The sequence below is a fragment of the Megalops cyprinoides genome, chromosome 18, assembly GCF_013368585.1.
Source record: "Megalops cyprinoides isolate fMegCyp1 chromosome 18, fMegCyp1.pri, whole genome shotgun sequence".
Lineage (NCBI taxonomy): Eukaryota > Metazoa > Chordata > Actinopteri > Elopiformes > Megalopidae > Megalops > Megalops cyprinoides.
Genome location: NC_050600.1, coordinates 29,302,132 through 29,325,967, shown reverse-complemented (window position 1 = coordinate 29,325,967; position 23,836 = coordinate 29,302,132). Strand labels below are relative to the sequence as shown.

Here is a 23,836-nt window from a genome sequence, read left to right as displayed (position 1 = left end):
CAACGCTGAGAGGTATCCTAAAACTGTGATATAATCAGGCTTGGGGAGTAACGGAATACATGGAACGGCGTTACGTAATTAGGACACAAAAAAAAGGTAACCGTATTCTGTTACAGTCACAGAAAAAAAAGACGGGGATTATTAGCAGGATTACAATTTTAAAATACATTTTAAAATAAAGAACGACATACTACCATGCACATGTGCACACATTATAACACTTCACGAGTCTCACAACACCACTCTGGTCTCAAGTGAAACCATAGCCAATCTTACAGTTGCCAATTCATTATCTTGGCCTCTAGTGAAAAAAATGCTCTCACTGGGTGAAATTTTGCCATTATTTTGTCTTTAACACAGAAAAGGGGAACAACATCACAGTACAGTGCAAGTTATGTCTTCCAGCTGTGAAAATGCTGTCATCATCCATGGACTCTACATCTAATTTAAAAAAAACATTTACAGGTAAGACCACCCGCTAACATTACCTACACAGAAATCCAGTTAGCTAAAGTTAACATTAGTTAGCTAGCTAACCTGTCAATACTACTACTACTAAAAAATATTTTGGGACTGTAGGTGGTGGTGCTGGTGATGGGATGGTGTGTGGGTAAAAATACAAGCCCCAGACCGGAATAAGCTTAACTAATGTTAAGTTGCTAGTTACTAACGGTACTTAAGATCAGAAGTCAATGTCTTGGCTTGCAGTACGAATGTTAAAATTAAACCTATTTATTTCAAGCAACATTACATGCTTAAGGTAGCATAGTGGGGATGGGGTAAGGGGGGGTATCCAGACAAAGGTTTCACTTTGCTTTGCATGTGTTGATTGGCTGGAATAGTGTATGGCTCGGTCGAGCCATTTTGTTTCCCATTTACAGAGCCAGAACTGTGTAGGAACACCGGAGTTTTTAGAGTGTCCACAGGGCTACAGAACAGACAGCTAGAGGACCATGAGGAGAAATTCGCTGAATTTGACAAAAAGTGTATTGGATTAGAATTGCGGAGTGCACCTGGTTAAAGTCTGCATTTAACCACCTGACCACTAACATTCACAGTTCAAAGGTTTGTGCATTGAATGCCTCCCAACAATAAAAAACATAGCTCTATCAAACTCAGTGGGTAACAATCATACTTAGTAGCTACTTTAACATAACTACAACTTGAAATTAAGTAGCCTACTTTTGCATTTACCAGCGTACAGTGTATCTCTGAGTAGTTATACTTTCACTAAAACAAAGTTCCCTACTTCATCCACCCATATCAATATCACGTGCAAGACTGATGTTAACCAGGCATGCCAAAGCTTTTCATCTCTAAGTACCGTCATTTGATTATTTATCTGTCTAGCTACGTTATCTTATGGTGATGTTTAGTAGTCAGAAAGAGGAAGGTTGGGGGAAGAGGAGGGAGATACTGCTACTGTGCTAACTTAGCTACTTGTTGGCTAGCTAGCCAATTTAGTTAGCTAGACAACTAGATTTTGTGGTTAGAACTATGAAAACCATTGCTCACTAGCTAACTTTAGGCACACACTAGACATGGCAGGAAATGTAATTCAATACACATATTGCACATCGCCTGCTGTTACAGTAATATATACTAGCTAATCAGCTAATGTTAATCTGTATGAGATTTTCACTTAGCAGTTGTAACTTTATCAGGCTCCTTTTCTGCAATCTCAGGTTCCAGTCTGCCAGGATCAGAAACTTCAGCCTCTGGCTTTTGATGCTGTGTTTTTATAAATTCCAAGAGTGTTACTTGTTTTTGTTTCATTTCATTTAACTTTATTTCAATATCCAAATTTTATTTTAAAATCCCGAAATCACACAGGTCATATGTGTACGCACTCTAGCTTCTGAAATGTGCTCGTTGGTGCTCAGGGTGAGTGAGGTGGGGGGATGTGGGGAGGGCTGTCTGATCGTGCGATGTGAAAGTTTTTTTTTTCATATTCAACGACATTTGCACAGTTTGCTGTCTCCCCAATCCCCAGTGTTTGCGAAAACAACTAACTTGTGAAAATTCTGTCACAAAACTATGTTGATACGTATTCTTGCACATTTTTAAGTGGGTATATGGAAATCCTGGAGTTAAAACATTTTGGTATTGTGGCTCATTAGCTACCATATGGGGGCATTTTGTGATGCGTTCACATTTTGTCATGCGTTCTTTCTGTCAGAAAGGTGTTTTTCCTTTTATATATAATTATATATATATATATATATATATATATATATATATATATATATATATATATATATGATTATTTTTGGCCCATGGCCCATCCAGATTAATTTTTCGCTCTTCATAGGAAAGAATTTAGGCACCGATACAGGCTACAGTTCAGCTGCAGTGATCTTATCTAGCAGGCTATCTTCTTTGGGATTCAGGAGAAACAAATCCATAGATTTGGACATTTCTTTTTGTAGTACCCTTTTCTTGTGAGACTCACATGTGCTGTGTCGCTTCACATCATATCCGCCTCCATGTGAAATGGGAAAACTGTTTTAACAAAGACTGCAGAACAGTCTTTGGGAATCCCCATCCACCAGCCTCACCCAGAAATATGTCGCAGCCCATTCTTTACTAAAAGAACATTTTCTTTTCTTTGTGGCCATGATGTTGCCTGGTAGCTTTTACCTTCATATTTGCAAAGTTTGTGTAAGTCTGGTTTATGTGACGTACACTACCAGTCACGAGCGCCTGCAGCTGTACGGCTGTACGCACAGTGCATACCATGAGATTTCTGATTTTTGAACGTTCCACGACAGACAGAGATGTGTACCTATGTGTACATTTGTCATGCCAATAAAGCTCTTTGGAACTGAAATTTGAAATTGAAAACTGGGGAAGAGGTGTGTATCAGAGACATTAAAAAGAAGAAGACAGACCATTCCTTGAAATATGAATGGCATTGGCCGTAACACTCACTGGCAGTTGCATTAACGGAAGTCTCGCTTTTACACCAAACGGCCAATCGCTTTGTTGGTAAAGGCGTAACCCAGGAAAAGGCAGGCCTATCATACTCTTAAGGCGAAAAATGAACGCCCACAGCCCACTCTACTGTCACAATTATAGCTACACAGCACAAGAACGGGGCAAATCTACACAATGAGTAGGCTACTTAATATTAGGTACCAAGCTAACATCCTATATAGTGTATCTGATGGAGATCGGCACATTATTGCACCAGCTTTTCTGCCAAATATAAAAAAAATATGTATTATATATTATTTGTAAAAGACGACACAATTGTGTCTGACAGAATTAAAGTATAGACCATTTTTGGATTGTATGATCGTAATAGCGTGAGCATTTATTAACATTTGGAATTTATTGTGCTTTTTTCAATTTCTATCGGAGTAGAAATTAGCTTGCTAGGTGTATCTAGGTAGATACTAGATAGGTGTATCAACTAGCTAGCTTGCGGCACACTGAAAAAATAGCCTAGCTATAAAATAAACAACAAACTGTGATACACCGATTTTATTGAGTACCGAGCATAAGAAAAAGGCTTAACGTAAGACAACGACCATATTCCTTGGATTTCGGTTTTGATTTTTTGATATGTGAAAGTGTTTATGACAAGAGATGTATGAGAGGAATTTGGTCTTCTTTGATCGATGTTTATAGGTACATTAAGCCACGTTAAGCTTGTTTCTTATAATGGCAGAAAAGCCTTAATGTTCCTTATTGCAACAGTAGGCCTACACGTTGCTGATCACCACCCCAGTGTAGGCTGTAGCTCAAGTGACATCCTAACAGGTTAAACATGAAAATTTGCATTAAGCTATTCCAAATAGGCCAACTGTAGGCCAGCTGCAAGCAGTGTCTTTATAATGGGTTCCTATGGGGAAAACTTCAGTGTTTATATTAAACCCATGGGGTCGTCGTATTGGTTCTTGAACGTGGTCATGATCAGAAACGTGTTAGAGAAGTGTAGTCCTGATATGTTGCCGTTTTGGTCCATAATGCTGTGTTAAGGTTTTTGGGGGTCAATGGAGAAGAAACAGATTAACGCAAGATAGTTACCCCTTTCATTGGGTTTCAGTTTTGCTTTTTTGATAGGCGATAGTGTTTATGACATGTGAGATGTCAGACAATTTTGGTGATCACTGATTGCCGTTTTGGGACATTACGCCACGTTAAGCTTTTTTCCTTACTATGGGCGTTAATGGAGAGGAAAATGCTTAACATGAGATAACGACCATACTCTTAGGATCTTAGGATAGGATCTTCGGCTTTGATTTTTTTGACAGGAGGAAGTGTTTCTGACAAGAGATGTCCGAGAGAAATTTGGTGATCTTTGACCGCAGTTTTGGAACATTAAGCGTTTTAGAATGTCCCGAAATATTTTAGGCTATGTGATCAAAGGTCTGTGAGGAAGTGCTCAAACAATTCGATGCGACCGGGAGAAGGAGAGTAAAGTTCAAATAGGTAGGCCAGATTTAATTATTCATTAATCAGTCAGTGGCGTTTCTCTCTCTCAGCTCTCTCTCGATATGTGTGTGCGTGCGTGGTCAAGTTTCTGTGCGTACCCTAAGATGAAATCCTGCAGGTGCCCCCTGCTACCAGTCAAAAGTTTTAGAACACCCCCAATTTCTGTAAAGGAAAGACCTACACTTCTTCGCGTTTCGGCAGGCAAAGAACCGGTGTAGCAGCCGATTCCATTCCCTTTAGGAATTCAGGTTCCCCCTTGAGAAAGCCATATCTGTTCACGGAAGCTCCAGAAGCACCCAAGCACAACTGGATGTACGGAAAGCGAAATAGCCCAAACGTGCTGCCGCTAGTTTCAAATGTCTTGGTGCACATACAATAGCATACATTCCTATTAATGTTCTGTTATTTTAATGTTGTTTCCTTGTTTTTGTCTTCTGCAGTGGTCATATGTTGCATTTAGCCTACACCATTAATATGTCTGAACCCACGTCCAAACTCAATGGCTTTTCTTGTTTGTTTGTTGATTGTTTTGAGACAATACATTTAAATTATTCTCAAACTCATTTGCCTGTCGAAAAACTTACTGATATGTTCATACATAGGCATAGGAATAATACATAGGCTAGGCATTTTTGTAGCTGAGGTAGGCTACTTTGGGGAGATGCAGATCCTTGTAGCCTATAATTTTGCCACGCAGGGTTATTCAATTAGTGAATGAATGAATGAATGTTGAAAAGAAGGGAGGAAGGAAGTAAGGATATGTATAACGATAAATATATCGTAAACTTTGCACGTGTACAAACATCACCCATTTGAAGAACTATCCGAAGGGCGACCTGTCACGTGACTGTGGATAGATACCTTTAGTTCTCCGTTAGGGGAACACCTTATTCAGGTGAGATATGCTACCTTGTCAAAATCTGTTCCCTCATCATTAATATATGAAATAAAATCCATGGACACTAATAAAAACATAAAATGCGAACAATAATTCCACGCAACCACACGATTTGTCATTAAAAACAACTTTTTAAACATCGCATCTCTAAAAATAGTGTTTATAGGCTTAAATGACATTGAACATATAAGAAGGCTTATGTTTTCATTATTCCCCACTTCAACATCTTCTCTCAACTGAGCTATAATTAGGGGTGCAAGGTGACTACGTGTTTATCGTATTTCATACACACAATTCCGGAGGGCGCAAAGTTATAGAGTGTGGAGATGACGACACACCATTGTCACGTAAATTTATAAGAACATAAGAACATAAGAACATATGATGACGAGAACAGGCCATTCGGCCCAACTAAGCTCGCCATTTCTTAATTAAAGAGTATCCAAAACTGCATCAAGTCTAGACTTGAACACAGCAAGGGTCTCTGCCTCAACTACATGACCTGGCAACCTATTCCATGTATCGATAACTCTTTGTGTAAAATAATATTTCCTTACATCAGTGCGGAACTTACTCTTAACTAGTTTCCATTTATGTCCTCTTGTTCTACAGACTGAACTCACCCTAAAGAATCTATTATAGTTAACCTTATTGATTCCTTTTATAAATTTAAATACCTCAATTAAATCACCCCTAAGCCTCCTCTCGCTTAATCTAAATAGGTTAAGTAACTTGAGTCTTTCCTCATAGCTTTTATATTTCATGCCAGGAACTAATTTAGTTGCCCTTCTTTGAACCTTTTCTAAAGCTTCAGTATCTTTTTTATAGTGCGGTGCCCAGAACTGCACACAGTATTCCAGGTGCGGTCTGACTACGGCATTGTATAATTTCAATATAACCTCTTTAGATTTATACTCAATACTTTTGGCTATATATCCCAGCATCCTGTTGGCCTTTTTACTGCTACAGCACACTGCCTAGATCCTGTTAAGCTTGGGTCAACCATTACTCCCGAGTCCTTTTCAAATTGAGCACATTCTAGTTTTTTTCCACCCATGAAGTAGTCTTGTTTAAGGTTCTTATTTCCTACATGCAAGATCTTACATTTATCTAAATTGAAAGTCATCTGCCAGGTATCTGCCCACTTTTGGATGCTGTTTAGGTCTTCCTGTATTACCTTAGTTGATTCTATACTGTTGGCTAGACCCCCTAGTTTTGTGTCATCTGCAAATTTTACTATTTTACTTCTAACCTCTGCATCAAGATCATTTATGTATATAAGAAATAGCAAAGGCCCCAACACCGATCCCTGCGGGACTCCACTTCGTACAGGACCCTGCTCTGATACAATTCCTCCCACAGTTACAGTCTGCTTTCTATTAGACAACCAACTTTGAACCCACTAGGTGATAGCTCCTGTAATTCCTGCAGATGTCATTTTCAATATGAGTCTCTCGTGCGGAACTTTGTCAAATGCCTTTTGAAAGTCCAAATAGATAATATCATAAGCCTGGTTTGAGTCCAGACATGCTGTAGCATCCTCAAAGAAGTCCAGGAGGTTTGTTAAGCACGACCTCCCTCTGTGAAAACCGTGTTGGCTATCATTTAGAACACCATTTCGTTCCAGGAATAATTGCAAATTATCCCTAATGATGGATTCCAGTATTTTGCATGCGATACAAGTTAAGCTGACAGGCCTATAATTTCCTGGTTCAGTCCGGTCTCCTTTCTTGTAGATAGGTACTACACTGCCATGTTTCCAGTCATCTGGTATTTCTCCAGTTTTAAGGGATTGCTTAAAAATAACTGTCAGAGGCTTGTAAACCACCTCTGCTAGTTCTCTGAGAACTATTATGGTCTTGTTGGCGTGTTTGCGTTGGTTTGGAAACATGGATCCAAAGACAGACATTAGATCGTTTTTTGGAGTAAAGACTAAGCATGGTAGATGATATTGATATATTGTGTGGATTTATTTAGCAACCAGTTTCATGTTAGTCATCGTTTGAATAATTTGGCAACAGCGATTGTAGCCAAGGCTATTAGCTAGCTAGTTTCTGTGCTGTTGAAACTACTGTTGGTTAAATAAAATTTGCTTTCAGGATATGTTAAATTCATGTTAAACGACGACCGCAAGCACAGTAAACCCATTAAAATTTTTTTATTTTCGAAGATAACTCGGGGCTCCCGCTCGTTGACACAGGAGATTAACTGGGATGACCCAGCAAGCTACAGCAGTCGTTTCAAAAGCACTGGGCTAAAAAGTTCATGAGGTAACCGCCTTTGTAGATCAAGGACGTAGGAATTCTGGGCTACTCTCCGCAGGCTGTTTCGGTTTCAAGTTCTCTATAGCCTATTACTGAACAGTATTCTGTTTGAGTATGTCGTAAATTTCCATATATAACGTTAGCGTGTTACTTATTTCGCTGATCGTTAATGAACAAGCTAACGTTATTAAAATAACAGAACATTAATAGGAATGTATGCTATTGTATGTGCGCCAAGACATTTGAAACTAGCAGCAGCACGTTTGGGCTATTTCGCTTTCCGTACATCCAGTTGTGCTTGGGTGCTTCTGGAGCTTCCGTGAACAGACATGGCTTTCTCAAGGGGGAACCTGAATTCCTAAAGGGAACGGAATCGGCTGCTACACCGCCTGTCAGCCAGGAAAACTGGTTCGAGAGCGGCACCAACACTTTGCTGGTCTAAAACAAAGAATTGCTACGTCAGGGGCTGGGGGCAGGATTATCGTGACCAATAAGACCAACTAAAACTTTGTGACCGCCATTAAAAAAATCAATGTTACGTTAGACATTCGTGTCATTGATGTGAGAAATTAGTAGCTATGCTTGCTTGGGTAATGTTAGCTGACCAACAGATAGCTAGCTAGCCAGCTACCATAACCTTGGTAACAGTAGCTAACGTTAGCATGCTACTTTCCAACATTGCCATTGACTCACCTACCAATATCACTTAACGTTTGGCTTCACAAAAGGCTAACATTGTATAAGTGTGTAGTGGACAAGTTTGTTTTTTAAAGCACTGTTCTCTTGTTTTTGTTGTTGTTTGTTCCCGCTAGCTTGCAGTGGCGGCTGCAAGCTAGGGAAACACTATGCTTGTGAAACATCGCAGATTGTCTTAAATTTGTGTGCTATTGCGAAAGCTACAGCATGAGATTGTTTAATTAACAAGGATGACAATTTGAATAATTAAGTGGCAAGTAATGCCAAAGCTTCATCTTAAATGTGTCACATTGTAGCTTTCTTGTGTTACAAAATTCAAATTACAGAACGGAGTTAAATCGATTTAAATTACTGTGAATAAACCTTTAGGTTGAGTGCAATGAACAATAACAATAATTCACAGAATAATAATTGATTATTAAACTGGTTCTTAGAAGGTTTGCAAGTTGAACCAACTCCAAACTGCACTAGCAACAGCCAGAACTACTACCTAGTTCATGTTGGTGGAAAAGAGGCCACAGTGCTCTGATTTTAATTAGTATTTAGCTTTTAAATAAGCTTTTACTGCAGCTCTATGCACTTTGAGTTTATAGACTCAAACACAGATTATTTATTTCAGGCCTTTAGTACGAAATAGGAAGTCTTTGTGGAAACAGGCAATGAGCACACGGATGTCAATATTCTGATGTTATCTTCTCAAACACTTTTTTCAGAAATGCTCCGCTCTGGATTAGCAGCAGGTACCTACTAAAGGTAGTGGTCAGACCAGGTCACGTTTGTGGCGTACCTACACACGTAGTCACCCTTGCAGGTGCGCAGCAGTGCCAGGCAGTTGGGCTCGTCCTTGGTCTCATAGGAGCAGCTGGGGACGATGGTCTGGCGCCGGCGCTCGGTGCAGGCGGTGTCAGTACAGGGGCAGAAGAGCAGCTCATGAGTGTACTCAGGTGGCACACGGTCAAAGAACTTACGCAGCGCCTTGTGGCACTTGGGCCGGTTGCAGGGCCCTGCCTTGCCTGCAGGCTTGATGCAGGCTGACACATACTCTGTCCGAAGCTTCTGGCATGTCTCGTCCACGTTGCAGGCCTTGGCTGCGTCCAGGCAGCGGTTCACAGTCGTTACACTGACCTCAGAACCTAGGGCGGGGGAAAAGAAAAGAGAGGGTCACACAAAGGGGGCAGCGGCTGATATCTTCTCAAACAAGACACACGAAAACTCGAACGAAAATGGCGCTCCACCAAATTACAGGTTTTTCTCCTGGCGTGGAAGGAAAGTCTCCTAAATTACAAGCATGCCCTCACAGCTACCAGATCCAAATATTTCTCTACTCTTATTGAGAGAAACAAGGACAATCCTAGGTACCTGTTTAGCACTATCGACAGATTAACCAAGAGTCCTGCATCAGTTAACCCTACCATACCAGCAATTTATAGTAGTAATGACTTCATGAACTTCTTTGATAGTAAAATCTTAAAGATAAGAGACACAATACAAAAATTCTCATCAACTTCTGGTTCCTGCCTGGCCAGTCCCATTCCAGATTATGTAGGCATGTCTATTAGGCCCGCCTCGCGCTTTGACTCTTTTATACCCATTGAATTTGGCGACTTTTCTTCTCTTCTCAATTCATCTAATAACTCTACCAGCCAACTTGACCCCATACCAACTGGCTTCCTGAAACAGCTATTGCCTGCAATTGGCACACCACTATTAAATCTTATCAATGCCTCTCTTATGTCTGGACACGTACCTCAACCCTTCAAAGTAGCAGTTATCAAGCCTATTCTGAAAAAGCCTAATCTTGATCCCAATGACCTGTCGAACTATAGGCCCATCTCGAACCTTCCATTCCTCTCGAAAATTCTGGAAAAAGCAGTATCAAAGCAACTCTGTGCCTTTTTACACTCTAACAACATTTTGGAAGTTTTCCAGTCCGGATTTAAACCTCACCACAGTACGGAAACCGCTCTCCTGAAAGTGCTCAACGACCTTCTACTCTCCTGTGACAATGGCTGTATCTCTCTTCTTGTGCTACTAGACCTAAGTGCAGCCTTTGATACCATCGATCATTGTATCCTCCTTGACCGCCTCGAAAACCTGGTTGGCATAAGTGGACAGGCCCTATCTTGGTTTAGGTCTTATCTATCAGAACGATATCAGTTTGTCTCCATCAACAACGAATCCTCCGCTCGTTCCAGAGTAAAATATGATATACCTCAAGGATCTGTGCTTGGACCTCTGCTCTTCTCGTTATACATGTTGCCTCTTGGCGATATCATCCGTAAACACGACATTAATTTCCACTGTTACGCGGATGACACTCAGTTATACATATCAGTCAAACCCGATGTCCCTCTGAATATTTCAAACATGGAGGCCTGCCTAACAGATGTAAAGAATTGGATGGCCCGAAACTTTCTCCTCCTCAACCCAGACAAAACCGAAATATTGGTCATAGGCCAAAATTCAATCAGGAGCAAAGTCACTCATTTTACACTGGACCTTGATGGTGTCTCCCTTGCCCCGAGTGCAGCCATCAAAGACCTTGGTGTTGTTATTGATCCCGAGCTCTCCTTTGAAACTCACATAACTAACACCTCTAGGACTGCCTTCTTCCATCTGAGAAATATTGCTAAAATCAGGAAAATCGTATCAATTAACGATGCTGAAAAACTAATCCATGCCTTTGTAACATCCAGATTAGACTACTGTAATGCCCTCTTGTCAGGATGTGCAAACGTCTCATTAAAACCCCTTCAGCTGGTGCAAAATGCAGCTGCTCGAATCTTAACTAAAACTAAACGCTTTGAGCACACCACCCCAGTTCTGGCCTCTCTCCATTGGCTACCTATTAAATACCGGATCATTTTTAAAATACTCTTACTCACATTTAAGGCTTTAAATGGGCTTGCCCCCCCCATCTTAAGGACCTTCTTCATCCATATCTTCCGCAGAGAGCCCTTCGCTCCCAAAATGCCGGGCTTCTCACCATTCCAAGAGTGGGCAAAACTACTGTAGGCGGTAGAGCCTTTTCCTATCAAGCCCCTCTCCTGTGGAACAGCTTACCCTCTGAGATTCGGGGAACAGACTCTCTCTCCACCTTTAAGTCTAGGCTCAAAACATATCTATATAGTAAATCCTTCAGCTGAGGGATATGGCCTGGTGCTGGCGTGGATCATAGAGTCTCTGGTGGACTAAGTGGTCATTGCTTTCATGGACCCTGTGCCGTGATCTGGTGTTGACTGTCTTAGGGTCGCCCTCATGACTATGCCGGTCCCTTGCCTCCCGTCCCCTAGGTATGCTGCCATAATGTTAGCCTGCCGGGGTCTTTCCTTGTTGCACACCTTTTTCTCTGCCCTTCCTCTCCTGCCTCTCTGTTCTACATCCCTGCCATTCTTATCATCCACTAACCACTGTTTTCTGTTTGCTTCCTATTCCCTGCTCCGGGCTCCTGTCCGGAGCTGTAGCCCAAGCGCCTCATCCCGTTTTCCAGTCCTGCTACCTCGCTGCCCTGCCCATCAAAGCCAACTGCATTCCAAGACCCGGACATCCTAGGAGACATTCTTATAATTACTCTACTGTTAACTACTATTGTTCTATCTGCCCAGTGCCGGCCAGAAGCAGATGGGCCCCCCCATGAGCCCGGTTCTGCTCAAGGTTTCTTCCTGATAGGGAGTTTTTCCTTGCCACTGTTGCCTTAGGCTTGCTCTCAGGGGGTCTCAGGCCTGGGAACAATTTAAAGCTGCTTTGTGACAACTTGTGTTGTAAAAAGCGCTATACAAATAAAAATGAATTGAATTGAATTGAATTGAATATCTTCGTTAAAGCAAACTCCCTACTCCTATAAAACCTTGTTGCCTCTCACTGAAAAGCCTCCAGCCTCAGGGTGGATTTACTCAAAGGTGCATTGTCAGATAATTAGGTACATAATCTAACCACCAAAGAGTAAGACTGACCCCAAGACCCAGCAAGTTATGCGCACACACTCACACACATGTGCAGAAGAGTTGTCCCGCTACAATAAGTGGAATTAGCAAAACACTCTCCCACATATCTAAGCTTATTATCATATAATTGCACATTGGAATGAACGAGTAACATGATTATGTCTGTATTCATTCCCTTAATACATTTGTGTGGTTTTGCATGAGGAAAAAATGTAGTATATGTTAAAATATTAATTGAGAGCATGCATATATTGTTAGCTGGCTAGGACAGCCACATGTGTTGTAATATTGCAGGCTAGCTTGCATGACCTAGTTAAGAGGGGGAAGGGGGGGGGGTGAGCATGACTCGGGAAGGACTCAGCCAGACATTTCTCCGTTCTCGGCTGAGATGGACGGCATAGCGCTGCAACATGTCTTTCGGTTTAATTAAAGGCATTATTTTTTAAGGATTCTGTTATTCTACAGTACTGTTGTTTGTACAGTCATGCACCCCTTAACGTCCATTCGTATTTACATCCATAGTTCCATAGGGTTATAATAAAGTTTAAAAATCCTGATCGCAGAACGGGACATAGCAGACGTAACCGGACATAGTGAAGGTATAGTATGGTGTTCGCACAACATCCAAATCACATAATGTCCTATTTCACAGAACGTATCGTGGACGTTAAGCGACGCATGACTGTATTGTTATTTGTTAATAAAAAACATTTTCCCAAAGCTTTGGTGTGTTTTATGCATGCTTGTAATCCCGAGGGGTTTGGTTGAACGAGGTCTATGCACTTTTTGTGACATAACAGCTTGTGACAATTTTTCTTAGCATGGATAAATTATAGACCTACATAAATGTTCATAATTATAGGCTCCGAAATCAAGACAACGCCTGACAAAGCGCTGTGAAACAGAAGCGCAGAAACAGCATACTAGCTCCAACAAATTTAAGATTTGAGATTTATATCTATGAGATTTATATTTATTTACAATATCTTTATTGTCATTTCTCAGTATTCACATACATTGAAACAAAATGTGTCCTCTGCATTTTACCCGTGCTATACACTCATCGCCGTCACTGCTTATGGAGCTGCGGTATTTAAAAATGGTGTCACGCCCCACTGGAAGCAGAGAGAAGCATGGCATCGCTGCAGCTAGCATCCTCCCAGGGTGACAAACTTAGCTAGGGGTCAGTTGAAACAATTAGACCCTCCGTTCAGTCCCAAAGCATGAGCTCGGTGATTGGCGGCAACTTTTTATTTCCCATCACCGTGACGTTCACTCTTGTGAGTGAGAGGGATGTCAGGCGCCCAAGCTGAGATGGTATATATTCCCACATTTTTAACAGTGCAATTAAAAAGTATAAATATAGTACTGACTGATTTTGCAGTTTGCCTTTATGAATAGCCTACATTTAGCAAAAAAAAAAAACGAGTTGAAAACTGAATACCTACCCAATGAACGAATATCCGAATAGTCGAATATTCGGGTCCAGCCCTAGTTCTGAGCCACCTGTTACTTTTAGCACTTTCTTAGCTGGTAATTCTGTCTCGGCAGTAAATCTTTATTTAGGGTAAGCGTGTTCTATTAGGGAAGAAAAATGTGGCCAAAACTGCGAGAGTTGCTGGATGATCAGGGAGGGAGACCTCCAGGATGAGTTCATCTGCAATCGTTGCTGACTCATTGAGCACTTGGAGAACAAAATTCTTGATCTTGAGGCCCAACTAGCTGGACTCCACAGTAATCCTGAATTGTTAGAGTTCCAGGAACTGATTAGTACACCCTATAGGGAGATAGTGTGCTCACCAAAGCTGGGTAGGGGGGAAGATACAGACCAGATAAGGCGAGAGAGCTGGGTTACAGTAGGGCGTAGGCGTAGAAAGGGGTGCACAATTCCAAGAGGGGCAGCATCTCCAGAGATTGCAGTGACCAACCGTTTCGTGCCACTGCAGGACGAGTTGGCCCACAATCCTGAGAGTGGGAGGACTGAAGAGCCCCAGGGCACCCAGGTGGCCTCATCCTCCAAGAAAAGGGAGTTGGTGATAGTGGGGGACTCAATCATTAGCGGGGTAGATAGCATAGTGTGTTCACGCGACAAGGAGTCTCGCATGGTCTGTTGCCTGCCTGGTGCCCAGGTTGGAGACCTCCTGGAGCGTGTAGACAAGCTCCTGGCCAGAGTGGGGGAGGATCCAGTGGTCATGTTCCATGTTGGAGCCAATGACATAGGAAGGGGTAGGTTCGGGGTTCTGCAGGACAAATTTATTGAGCTAGCAGGGAAGATTAGGAGCAGAACCTCCACGGTAGTCTTCTCTGGAATTCTACCGGTACCACATGCAAGCAAAGGGAAGCAAGCCTTTATATGGAGGGTTAACACGTGGCTACAAACCTGGTGTAGGAAAGAGGGGTACAGGTTTATGGGGCACTGGGACTCCTTTTGGAACAGGGGTGACCTGTATAAGTGGGACAGGTTACACCTAAACCGGACGGGTACAGCTGCACTGGGCCAGCGTATGCTTAGGATAGCAGAGGGTTATTTAAACTAGGGTGTGGGGGGCACGGAGGTTATACAGTCAGATGGGTAGGGATAGACAGACTGCCGGAATAGAACACACCATGGCTAAGTATTTTATTACTAGTGAGGGAACCATGATTGCAAATCAGTTAGAGCAGCACTGAAATAGAGGTGGTTTTGAGCAGCTGGGAGTGGAAAGGAAAGACAGGAAATGCACACTCAGTACCCTGAAATTCCTCTGTTTAAATGCTAGAAGCATAAAAAATAAAATTTTGAAACTGTTATGAGTAATAGTAATTATGATGTTGTTGGGACCACAGAGATGTGGCTTGGTGTAGGAGATGGGGATGAGTATAACGTAGAGGGATACAAGCTAAGAAAAGATAGAACCAATAGAAGAGGAGGGGGTGTAGCTTTCTGTGTAAAGGATAATCTTAATATTCAGGAAATTGCAGGAATGGAGCCCCTCGGTGGTAGTGAAGACATGTGGATTAAAATATTGGGGGAAAATGAAAAAGGTCTGAATGTTGGAGTATGTTATAGGCCACCAGCCTCAGATAGCAGTATTAACAGTATGCTCTTTGATAATATTAAGCTAGCATGTCAGGAGGGTGAGACAATAGTAATGGGGGACTTCAATTACCCTTCAATTAATTGGGAGGCTGTGTCAGGTCAAGGTAAATGTGAGGAGAGTTTTTAAATGTTGTAAATGACTGCTTTTTGATACAGTCTGTTACTCAACCTACAAGACAACACAATTCTAGATCTGGTTCTGTGTAATAATCCTGATAGAATTTGCAGTACTGAGGTAGGGGAGCCACTCGGAAGTGACCATACTTCAATTACATTTGAAGTTTTTTGGCAAGTTAAGTCTGCATCCTCCAATGCTAGAGTTTTCAACTTTAGATGAGCTGGCTTTATTAAGATGCGTGACCAACAAGGAATATAAACTGGGTACTTCTTTTAGATGGCAAAACTGTGAAAGAAATGTGGTGCATATTTAAAACGATTATTCTGGATAAACAGCATAAATTCATTCCACAATTGAGAGAAGGGAAGCTGAAAAAGAAGCATCCACAGTGGATGAACAAGTCATTACGGGACAGTTATTTAGAAAATACAAGTAATAAGATTGAATACAGTAATATGTGAGCTCAAGTTAAGAAAAAAAGGGAAGCTAAAAAGCATTTTGAAAGACAGGTTGCATTAGATGCAAAGAGCAACTCTAAATGTTATTTTCAAATCTACAGTCATAAAAGGATAGTTAAGGATGAGATATGAGGTATAAAAAATAAGGATGGAGTTATGGTTTATGATAACAAAGCTATTGCTGATACCCTAAATAGTTACTTTGTGGAGAGTTTCACTAGTGAAGTGTTTTCACATATGCCTTCAGGTGCATCCAATTCTCAGAGTCTTATGGAGGAAGTTGATTTAAATGATGCAGAAGTACTAGATAAACTCCAAAAACGTAAAACAAATAAGGCAGCAGGCCCCGATGGAATATATCCAAGAGTTCTCACGGAAGTAGCGGAAGTGGTTTACAAGCCTCTGACAGATATTTTTAAACAAGCTGGAGCTGAAAGCTGGAGAAATACCAGATGACTGGAAACATGACAGTGTAGTACCTATCTACAAGAAAGATGACTGGACTGATCCAGGAAATTATAGGCCTGTCATCTTAACTTGTATCACATGTAAATTACTGGAATCCATCATTAGAGACAATTTGGAATTATTCCTTGAACAAAATGGTATCCTAAATGATAGCCAGCATGGTTTTCGCAGAGGGAGGTCATGTTTAACAAACCTCCTGGACTTTTCTGAGGAAGCTACAGAGTGCTTAGACTCAAACCAAGCTTTTGATATTATCTATTTGGACTTTCAAAAGGCATTTGAGTACTGCATGAGAGGCTCATAGTGAAAATGAAATCTGCAGGAATTACAGGAGCTATCACTGAGTGGGTTCGAAGTTGATTGTCTAATAGAAAGCAGACTGTAACTGTGGGAGGAATTGTATCGGAGCAGGGTCCTGTACGAAGTGGAGTCGCGCAGGGATCAGTGTCGTGGTCTTTACTATTCCTTATATACATAAATGATCTGGATGCGGTTAGTAGTAAAGTAGTAAAATTTGCAGATGATACAAAACTAGGGGGTCTAGCCAACAGTATAGAATCAACTAAGGTAATACAGGAAGACCTAAACAGCATCCAAAAGTGGGCAGATACCTGGCAGATGACATTCAATTTAGATAAATGTAAAGTCTTGCATGTGGGAAATAAGAACCTTAGACAAGACTACTTCATGGGTGGAAAAAAACTAGAATGTGCTCAATTTGAAAAGGACTTGGGAGTAATGGTTGACCCAAGCTTAACGGGATCTAGGCAGTGTTCTGTAGCAGTAAAAAAGGCCAACAGGATGCTGGGATATATAGCCAAAAGAATTGAGTATAAATCTAAACAGGTTATATTGAAATTATACAATGCTTTAGTCAGACCTCACTTGGAATATTGTGTGCAGTTCTGGGCACTGCACTATAAGAAAGATATTGAGGTTCTTGAGAAAGTTCAAAGAAGGGCAACTAAATTAGTTCCTGGCATGAAATATAAAAGCTACGAGGACAGGCTCAAGTTACTTAAACTACTTAAATAGTTACTATTTAGACTTAGCAAGAAGAGACTTAGTGGTGATGTAATAGAGGTTTTTAAATTCATAAAAGGACTCAATAAGGTTAACTATAATAGATTTTTAGGGTGAGTTCAGTCTGTAGAAAAAGGGGACATAAATGGAAACTAGAGAAGAGTTCCACACTGATATAAGGAAGTACTATGTTACACAAAGAGTTATCAATACATGGAATAGGTTGTCAGGTCATGTAGTTGACGTGACCCTTGCTGTGTTCAAGTCCAGACCAGTTTTGGATTCTCTTTAATTGTAACGACGAGCTTAGTTGGGCCAAATGGCCTGTTTTCATCATAATATGTTCTCATGTTCTTATAATCCAACACAATGCAGAGACCGGCTTTACAGACTTCACGTGTACATACACACCCATGCAAACACACACATACCATAACATATACAATCGCAGATATGCTCACACACACAGGGTCTCACAGACGAAGACTCACAGGCGCGCGCGCACACACACGTGCGCACACGTGGAAGCACACACACACTACACCCTGCAGTGTGATTTTGCTGGTAATTGCAGGGTCAGGCTCTTTATCTGAGCAAAGGCCTATGCCTCTGCTCTCTGGGCTCTATGGATTTCTTTGAGCTGCATGTTTGCTTGTAATATTATTTCCAATCCATCATTGTGAAAAATTTTCCTCCCCCGACTGACCATGCGGTCAATACTGCTATTGGGCTCCTCATCCCACCTTGCTGTGCTGTGCCACATGGAACCCATGGCATCTGAGTCAGGCTCTGATTGCAGAAACTACATGGATTATACAGTATGTGACTTGTGGTTGGTATAATTGCTGTCTTTTAACTATCAAGTGAAAACACAGACTTCAAAGCATACGCTGTTTTCATACATTGGGAATAAGTTGTGAGGTTATATATACACTGTTTAAATACATTGTGAACAGTAGGCATGGAAATTACATATATACATACTGCAATATTTCATCCATTTTAAGAGGTATGCCCTATATTTTGGGCAATATTCCTATACATAACTGTATTTTTCTACTTTCAGTAAAAGTAACTTGATGGTGAATTTTCAAAGAGAGTGCAGGCATTCCTCCGGCAGTAGAGATAAGCCTATAGATAAAGCTGTTTGATTTTTAATGTTGCTAATGTTTAATATTTAATGTAGTGACATGCTGAGGTCTGATGTTCCCTGATTCAATATTAGGCAAGTGCCGTGAACCAATGAAAATGGCAGTTTTATGCTTCACAGTCATTAATCTACAAATAGTCATGTAATTGTAAGAAGGTATTCATCAAAACTGATCATATTCATAGTTCCAAATCCACTGAGCAAAAAATGGTTTTTCAATGCCTTTAAAAGTAGGGTGGGGGTGTAAGCTTTTGTCTTTGTGGGAATGTTATCTGAGATTAGAGGAGAAATGTTTAAAGTCAGTCTAGAGGAGCCCAAAGTAGGCATCAATCATGCCTTTGTTGTTTTGACAGCTGGCTGCCCCAGGCAGTCTGTAAGGTGTGCCTGGCCTTTTACCCCAACCTTTATTCTTAAAGCACTCCATCACAGCGGAGCACCTTTTAGTATGGGGTTACGCTCCTTCCAAAGAAATAATAATAAAGAAAAAAATCCAGGGCCTATGAATAAACCTGTCTTCTTTTTTAAAGCTTTATTTTTGCCTGGCGTAGTGGAATACAAGCAAAGTAACATACAGAGAGTCCATCTGAAAGGAAATTGTGCAGTAACAACATTACTGTACATGTAAGTGCTGATTTTTTTTAAAAAATCCATACAAATAAAAGAGAAAGAAGAAGAATATGTGTTATTACATATAACATACTTGTTCATGCCAGTTCTCTCAAACTGCATGATCTCAAATGTGTCTATTCTTGAGTCATATAGTTATGAAGTCTGTGTAGAGAACTTAAATTATCAGAATTCCACATACCCAGGAACTATCACTTTCCATATGCAATTTAGGAATTTGCTAGATCCAGTCTGTGAAGAGAGAAAATACAGGGGGCAGAACTCGGGGCTGTGAAGGGTACACCATCTCTCTAAATACACATAAATGGACTTTCACAAAGACACAATCCACCCAATGGATTTTATGGCCCTTTTGACTGTGTCGTGCGCATTTTGGAATGGTGACAATGACAAATGTAGCACTTCTCCTTTAGAAATCTGGTGACAGGGAGGTTAATGGGACTGGTGTGCCCTTGAGTCAGAAACCTACTCACCAGCAGCGATGGAGGCTAGGCGAACATAGTCATAGGTCTTCTCCACTGCTTCGTATGGGTAGGTCTCCACCAGGTTAAGACCTGCGAAAACACAGACACAAGAAGTTCAAAGCTGTGTGCCACACTCCCTGCATTAGAGATCATGCAGGAAATAGCATCTAAAACTGGTTCAGAGGAGCCACACATAAAACCTCTAACACCAGACTACATCTAAGCAAAAATTTTTAAGTTTTATTTTCTCATAATATCAGCCTGGGTGCCTCTTTGGACCTTTCTTTCTACATTAGCAGGAAAAACAATGTCCCTGCTTAATCAACAGCATGACATCAATGACATCGCATCACATGGAGATGATGTCACTAAGGTTTTGACTTGCTTCATCAACATGGGGCTCTAACGCTGGCTTTCAGATATGGGACCTGCTGCCTCTGGTATGGGTTAGAGCTTCTGAGAGTGTAACATTTTCATCCAGGAAGTTGAAGAGGAGAAACTGTTGTTAGACAGACAGTGTGACATTTTTATTTAGGAAGGAGAAGGAGAAACTCTTCTGTTTTGTAGTGACTCTTTGTATCAAATGGCTGCCTGATGAGGCATCTGGATCGATGTCAGCCACTCGGCCATTCTCTCAACTATTTGAACGAGCAGCAGAGCTGTTAATTTACAATAAAAACAGAGTCTTGGTCTTTACCATTCTCTGTAACAGTCTGGACTGCTGGGTATTTGGGAAAGACCTGTTTTCCTGGTCTCGTGTGGAATATATCTTGGTTGTAGAATTACAGGTCTGATTTGAGACAGTAATTGAGACTGAGGAGGGGAAAACCTACACACATCTTATTGGAGGGATAGCGCCTACCCAAAAAATAAATGCCACAATTATTGAAAAATATAGATATACTAATTTGATTTAGCAGATTCTGTGCAAAATTAAGCTGCTGCAAAGTGCGGAGAGGCATTTGTCATTGGTGAAAAACACAGTCCTAATAATGATAACTGCTTTGAACATAGGGTACAGCATGTTATGCCATAACCTTCTCTGCATGCCCACACTTTGAGCCCTCTGGGGTCACTCTCCACAATGCCGTAACATGAAGGCACATTGTGTTCCACTGTACCGGCCTCTCGTTTTCTCGACTCAGAAAGTCTTTGGTGTGGGCAGCAGTCCCCATGCTCTTCTCTTAGCATTAGCATTCTTCTCCACTGCTCTGTCCTCATTAGTGTGAGTAGCAAGAGCAGCATGGTTCAACCTGCAGCATGAAAATAAGTGCCTACAATCCCTCACTGTTCTTCCGTGACACAATGGTGCTGATTTTGTCTGCCTCCCATCTCCCCCCTCCCACTTTTCCAATCTTTCCTTCCCATATTTTTTAGTGTGCATCTGCGGCAAACGGGAGGGGTTGATCCCCAGGACGTTTTCCAGAGCTGATGATAAATCCAAAAGCCTACAATAGGAAAGTTTAAACATAATCAACAATGTCAACATCTTTGATCAAGTCCTCAAGACTTTGAAGATGAGACAAATGAACATATTGGACCCATGGCACAAACAGGCTGTCTAGCAGGTGCTCCCATCTATGCTAGTCCTGCATGGCCTTGCTGTTATTGGGCCTTCTGCCAGCTCCATCTCCTGGTATTTAAATCACACCTGCAGGTGGGCTCCCTGCCCCATGTGGCCAGGCCCTGTGTGCTGATTGGCCGCTGGCTTTCTCACCGTGCAGGACAGACTGGTGTAGGCTCCAGTAGATACTGAGGCAGTTCTTTTCCTTCTTCATGCCCCTCTTGCATTGGCAGCCACGCAGCGGACTAGAGAGTAGCGCTGTCACCGCATTGGCACACTGGTTGCGTGCACCAGGCCCCAGCTTCATACTGCCGTCACCAGCCACGCATTGTCGCAGTGTGCGCAGCCGTGGGCTGCAGGTGTCATCACTCGAGCAGGTGTCCCCCGCGTGCAGGCAGTCCTGGCCTGTTGAGAGTGCCTCCTGCAGGACCCCTGCAAAATAGACCAGAGACAGAGAGTGAGAGAGCAAATAAGGTGACAAACGTAGGCTTGCTATGCTTGCTGTGGGCCAGCAGCATAGTTTAGTGGAAAGGGCAGGCCTCGTAACCGAAAGATTGCCACTGGTGCTGTTGTACTCTTGGGCAAGGTATGTAACCCAGAATTGCCTCAGTTAATATCCTGCTGTATAAATGGGTAACATTTAAAAAAATTATAACCTATGTAAGTTGCTCTGATTAAGAGCGTCTGCTAAATGCCAGTAATGTAATGGCTGATAAGGTGTACACTGCCATGCATTTCAGTGAATGTGATAGCTGCACAACATGATTGTATCAATTCCTGACCAGCTTCTGGGAATCTGCTCCACGTAATGCCGATATTAAAGGATGTGCAGTATGTTCGTAGTGACATGTAAAAATAGATGGCCCTCCTTCTTCCCCCTGTGATGGAGTTATGCTTACGTGTTGTGGAATTGTGCTCACCGTGAACTCTGGTAATCTCTGAGAAACATGTTGACAAGCTGTCAGCAAGTTGCCTGACAGGTTTAGGCTCTTGTTGGGGGGGGTAGGAGATTGTTTGGATTAAAGGTTTGTGGTTTGTGGATGAAGCCAGATGCATCCAGTTGACACATTATTTACCACTGTCTGTGCTTTTCACAGGTAGAGATTAAGGCATGTTAATGGGGGATTGGAATGCTGATCTCCACCACTCTTCTGCACTCCTCACATTCAATTGTATGTCTGTGCAGATGCCTGAATTAATGACCCTCCGTGTTTATCTAAGTGCCTTCTAAGCTGATGAGGAGCTGCTGGGGTTTGACACTAAGGTGTGCAAACGTTTCAGCAGGAAGAGAGAGGCAGGCTCACGTGTGAAGCCTTTTCGCACTAACTAATGCCAAAGACAATGAATGTGCATGAATAACCAGCATGAACATTCCTTCTGATGAAGGCCTTGGATTCATGTGGTGAGCAAATTATTTAATGTACAGTGGATATAAAAAGTCTACACACCCTTAAGAAATTCGATTGCTCGATTGCTCTTGCTCGATTGCTCTAGCTTGGACGAGTTCCTGCTGTGTTTGTGCTGTGTTTGTTTGTGTTGTGTTTGTGGAGTGGTTTCTGTGCTATTACATTCAATAGGATAAAAATAAAAATTGGTGCTATTTACCTAGCTATTACATAAGGTAGGTATGATCTGCTCCTAAAGTTGAATCTTTTGTTGCCATTAGGGGACAGAGAGGGAATTTTCCACTTTTTTTCCTCCGTCGCAGCTAATTCGGCTCTAGCCGATGAGAGGTTTTTTTGTGGTTTTTCGCCCTCTCAGGAGCAAATCTCTAAATAATTAAGCAGCACACTTTAGCTAGCTATCCGGGTAGTTTAACTAGCTAGCCAGTTCGCTTGTTTACCTTTTTCTACTATTTTTCAGCGTCAGATTTTAGGATATTCTGATTCTGGTTGTGTTAGCGCGTCTGCGCGTCTGCTGAACTGTAAACGTAGTTTTATTGTATTAGGCTAAGTGGCATTTCTTGCGCTTGATTTCTGCCTTTTGACTGTTCTGAGCCACTTCGGTGCTTTTAGCAGTTCTTTAGCTGGTAATTCTGTCTCGGCAGTAAATCCTTATTTAGGGAAAGCGTTTCAGTTAGGGGAAAAAATGTGGCCAAAACTGTGCGAGAGTTGCCGGACGATCGGATTTCTGGAGGGAGACCTCCAGAATGAGGTCATCTGCGACTGTTGCCGACTTGTTGAGCACGTGGAGAACAAGATTCTTGATCTCGAGGCCCAACTAGCTGGACTCCACAGTAATCCTAAATTGTTAGAGTTCCAGGAACTGATTAGTACGCCCTATAGAGAGATAGTGTGCTCACCCAAGCCGGGTAGGGGGAAAGATACAGACCAGATAGGGCGAGAGAGCTGGGTTACAGTAGGGCGTAGGCATAGAAAGGGGCACAAAATTCCAAGAGGGGCAGCATCTCCAGAGATTGCAGTGACCAACCGTTTCGTGCCACTGCAGGACGAGTTGGACCACGATCCTGAGAGTGGGAGGACTGAAGAGCCCCAAGGGCACCCAGGTGGCCTCATTCTCCAAGAAAAGGGAGTTGGTGATAGTGGGGGATTCAATCATTAGGGGGGTAGATAGCATAGTGTGTTCGTGCGACAAGGAGTCTCGCATGGTCTGTTGCCTGCCTGGCGCCCAGGTTGGAGACCT

At 42.0% G+C, this 23,836-nt stretch overlaps 1 protein-coding gene across 1 annotated transcript in view; it reads right to left on the bottom strand.

The window, feature by feature from the left end:
• Positions 1 to 23,836, bottom strand: part of LOC118793055 (GDNF family receptor alpha-4-like) — a 190,168-nt gene that overhangs the window by 12,968 nt on the left and 153,364 nt on the right. Inside the window, exons 2-4 of the mRNA XM_036550998.1 lie at positions 21,347 to 21,625; positions 19,639 to 19,719; positions 9,086 to 9,431 (exon numbers count right to left, since the gene is read on the bottom strand). Coding sequence (XP_036406891.1) covers positions 9,086 to 9,431; positions 19,639 to 19,719; positions 21,347 to 21,625 — 706 coding nt within the window. The remainder of the gene's footprint in view (positions 1 to 9,085; positions 9,432 to 19,638; positions 19,720 to 21,346; positions 21,626 to 23,836) is intronic.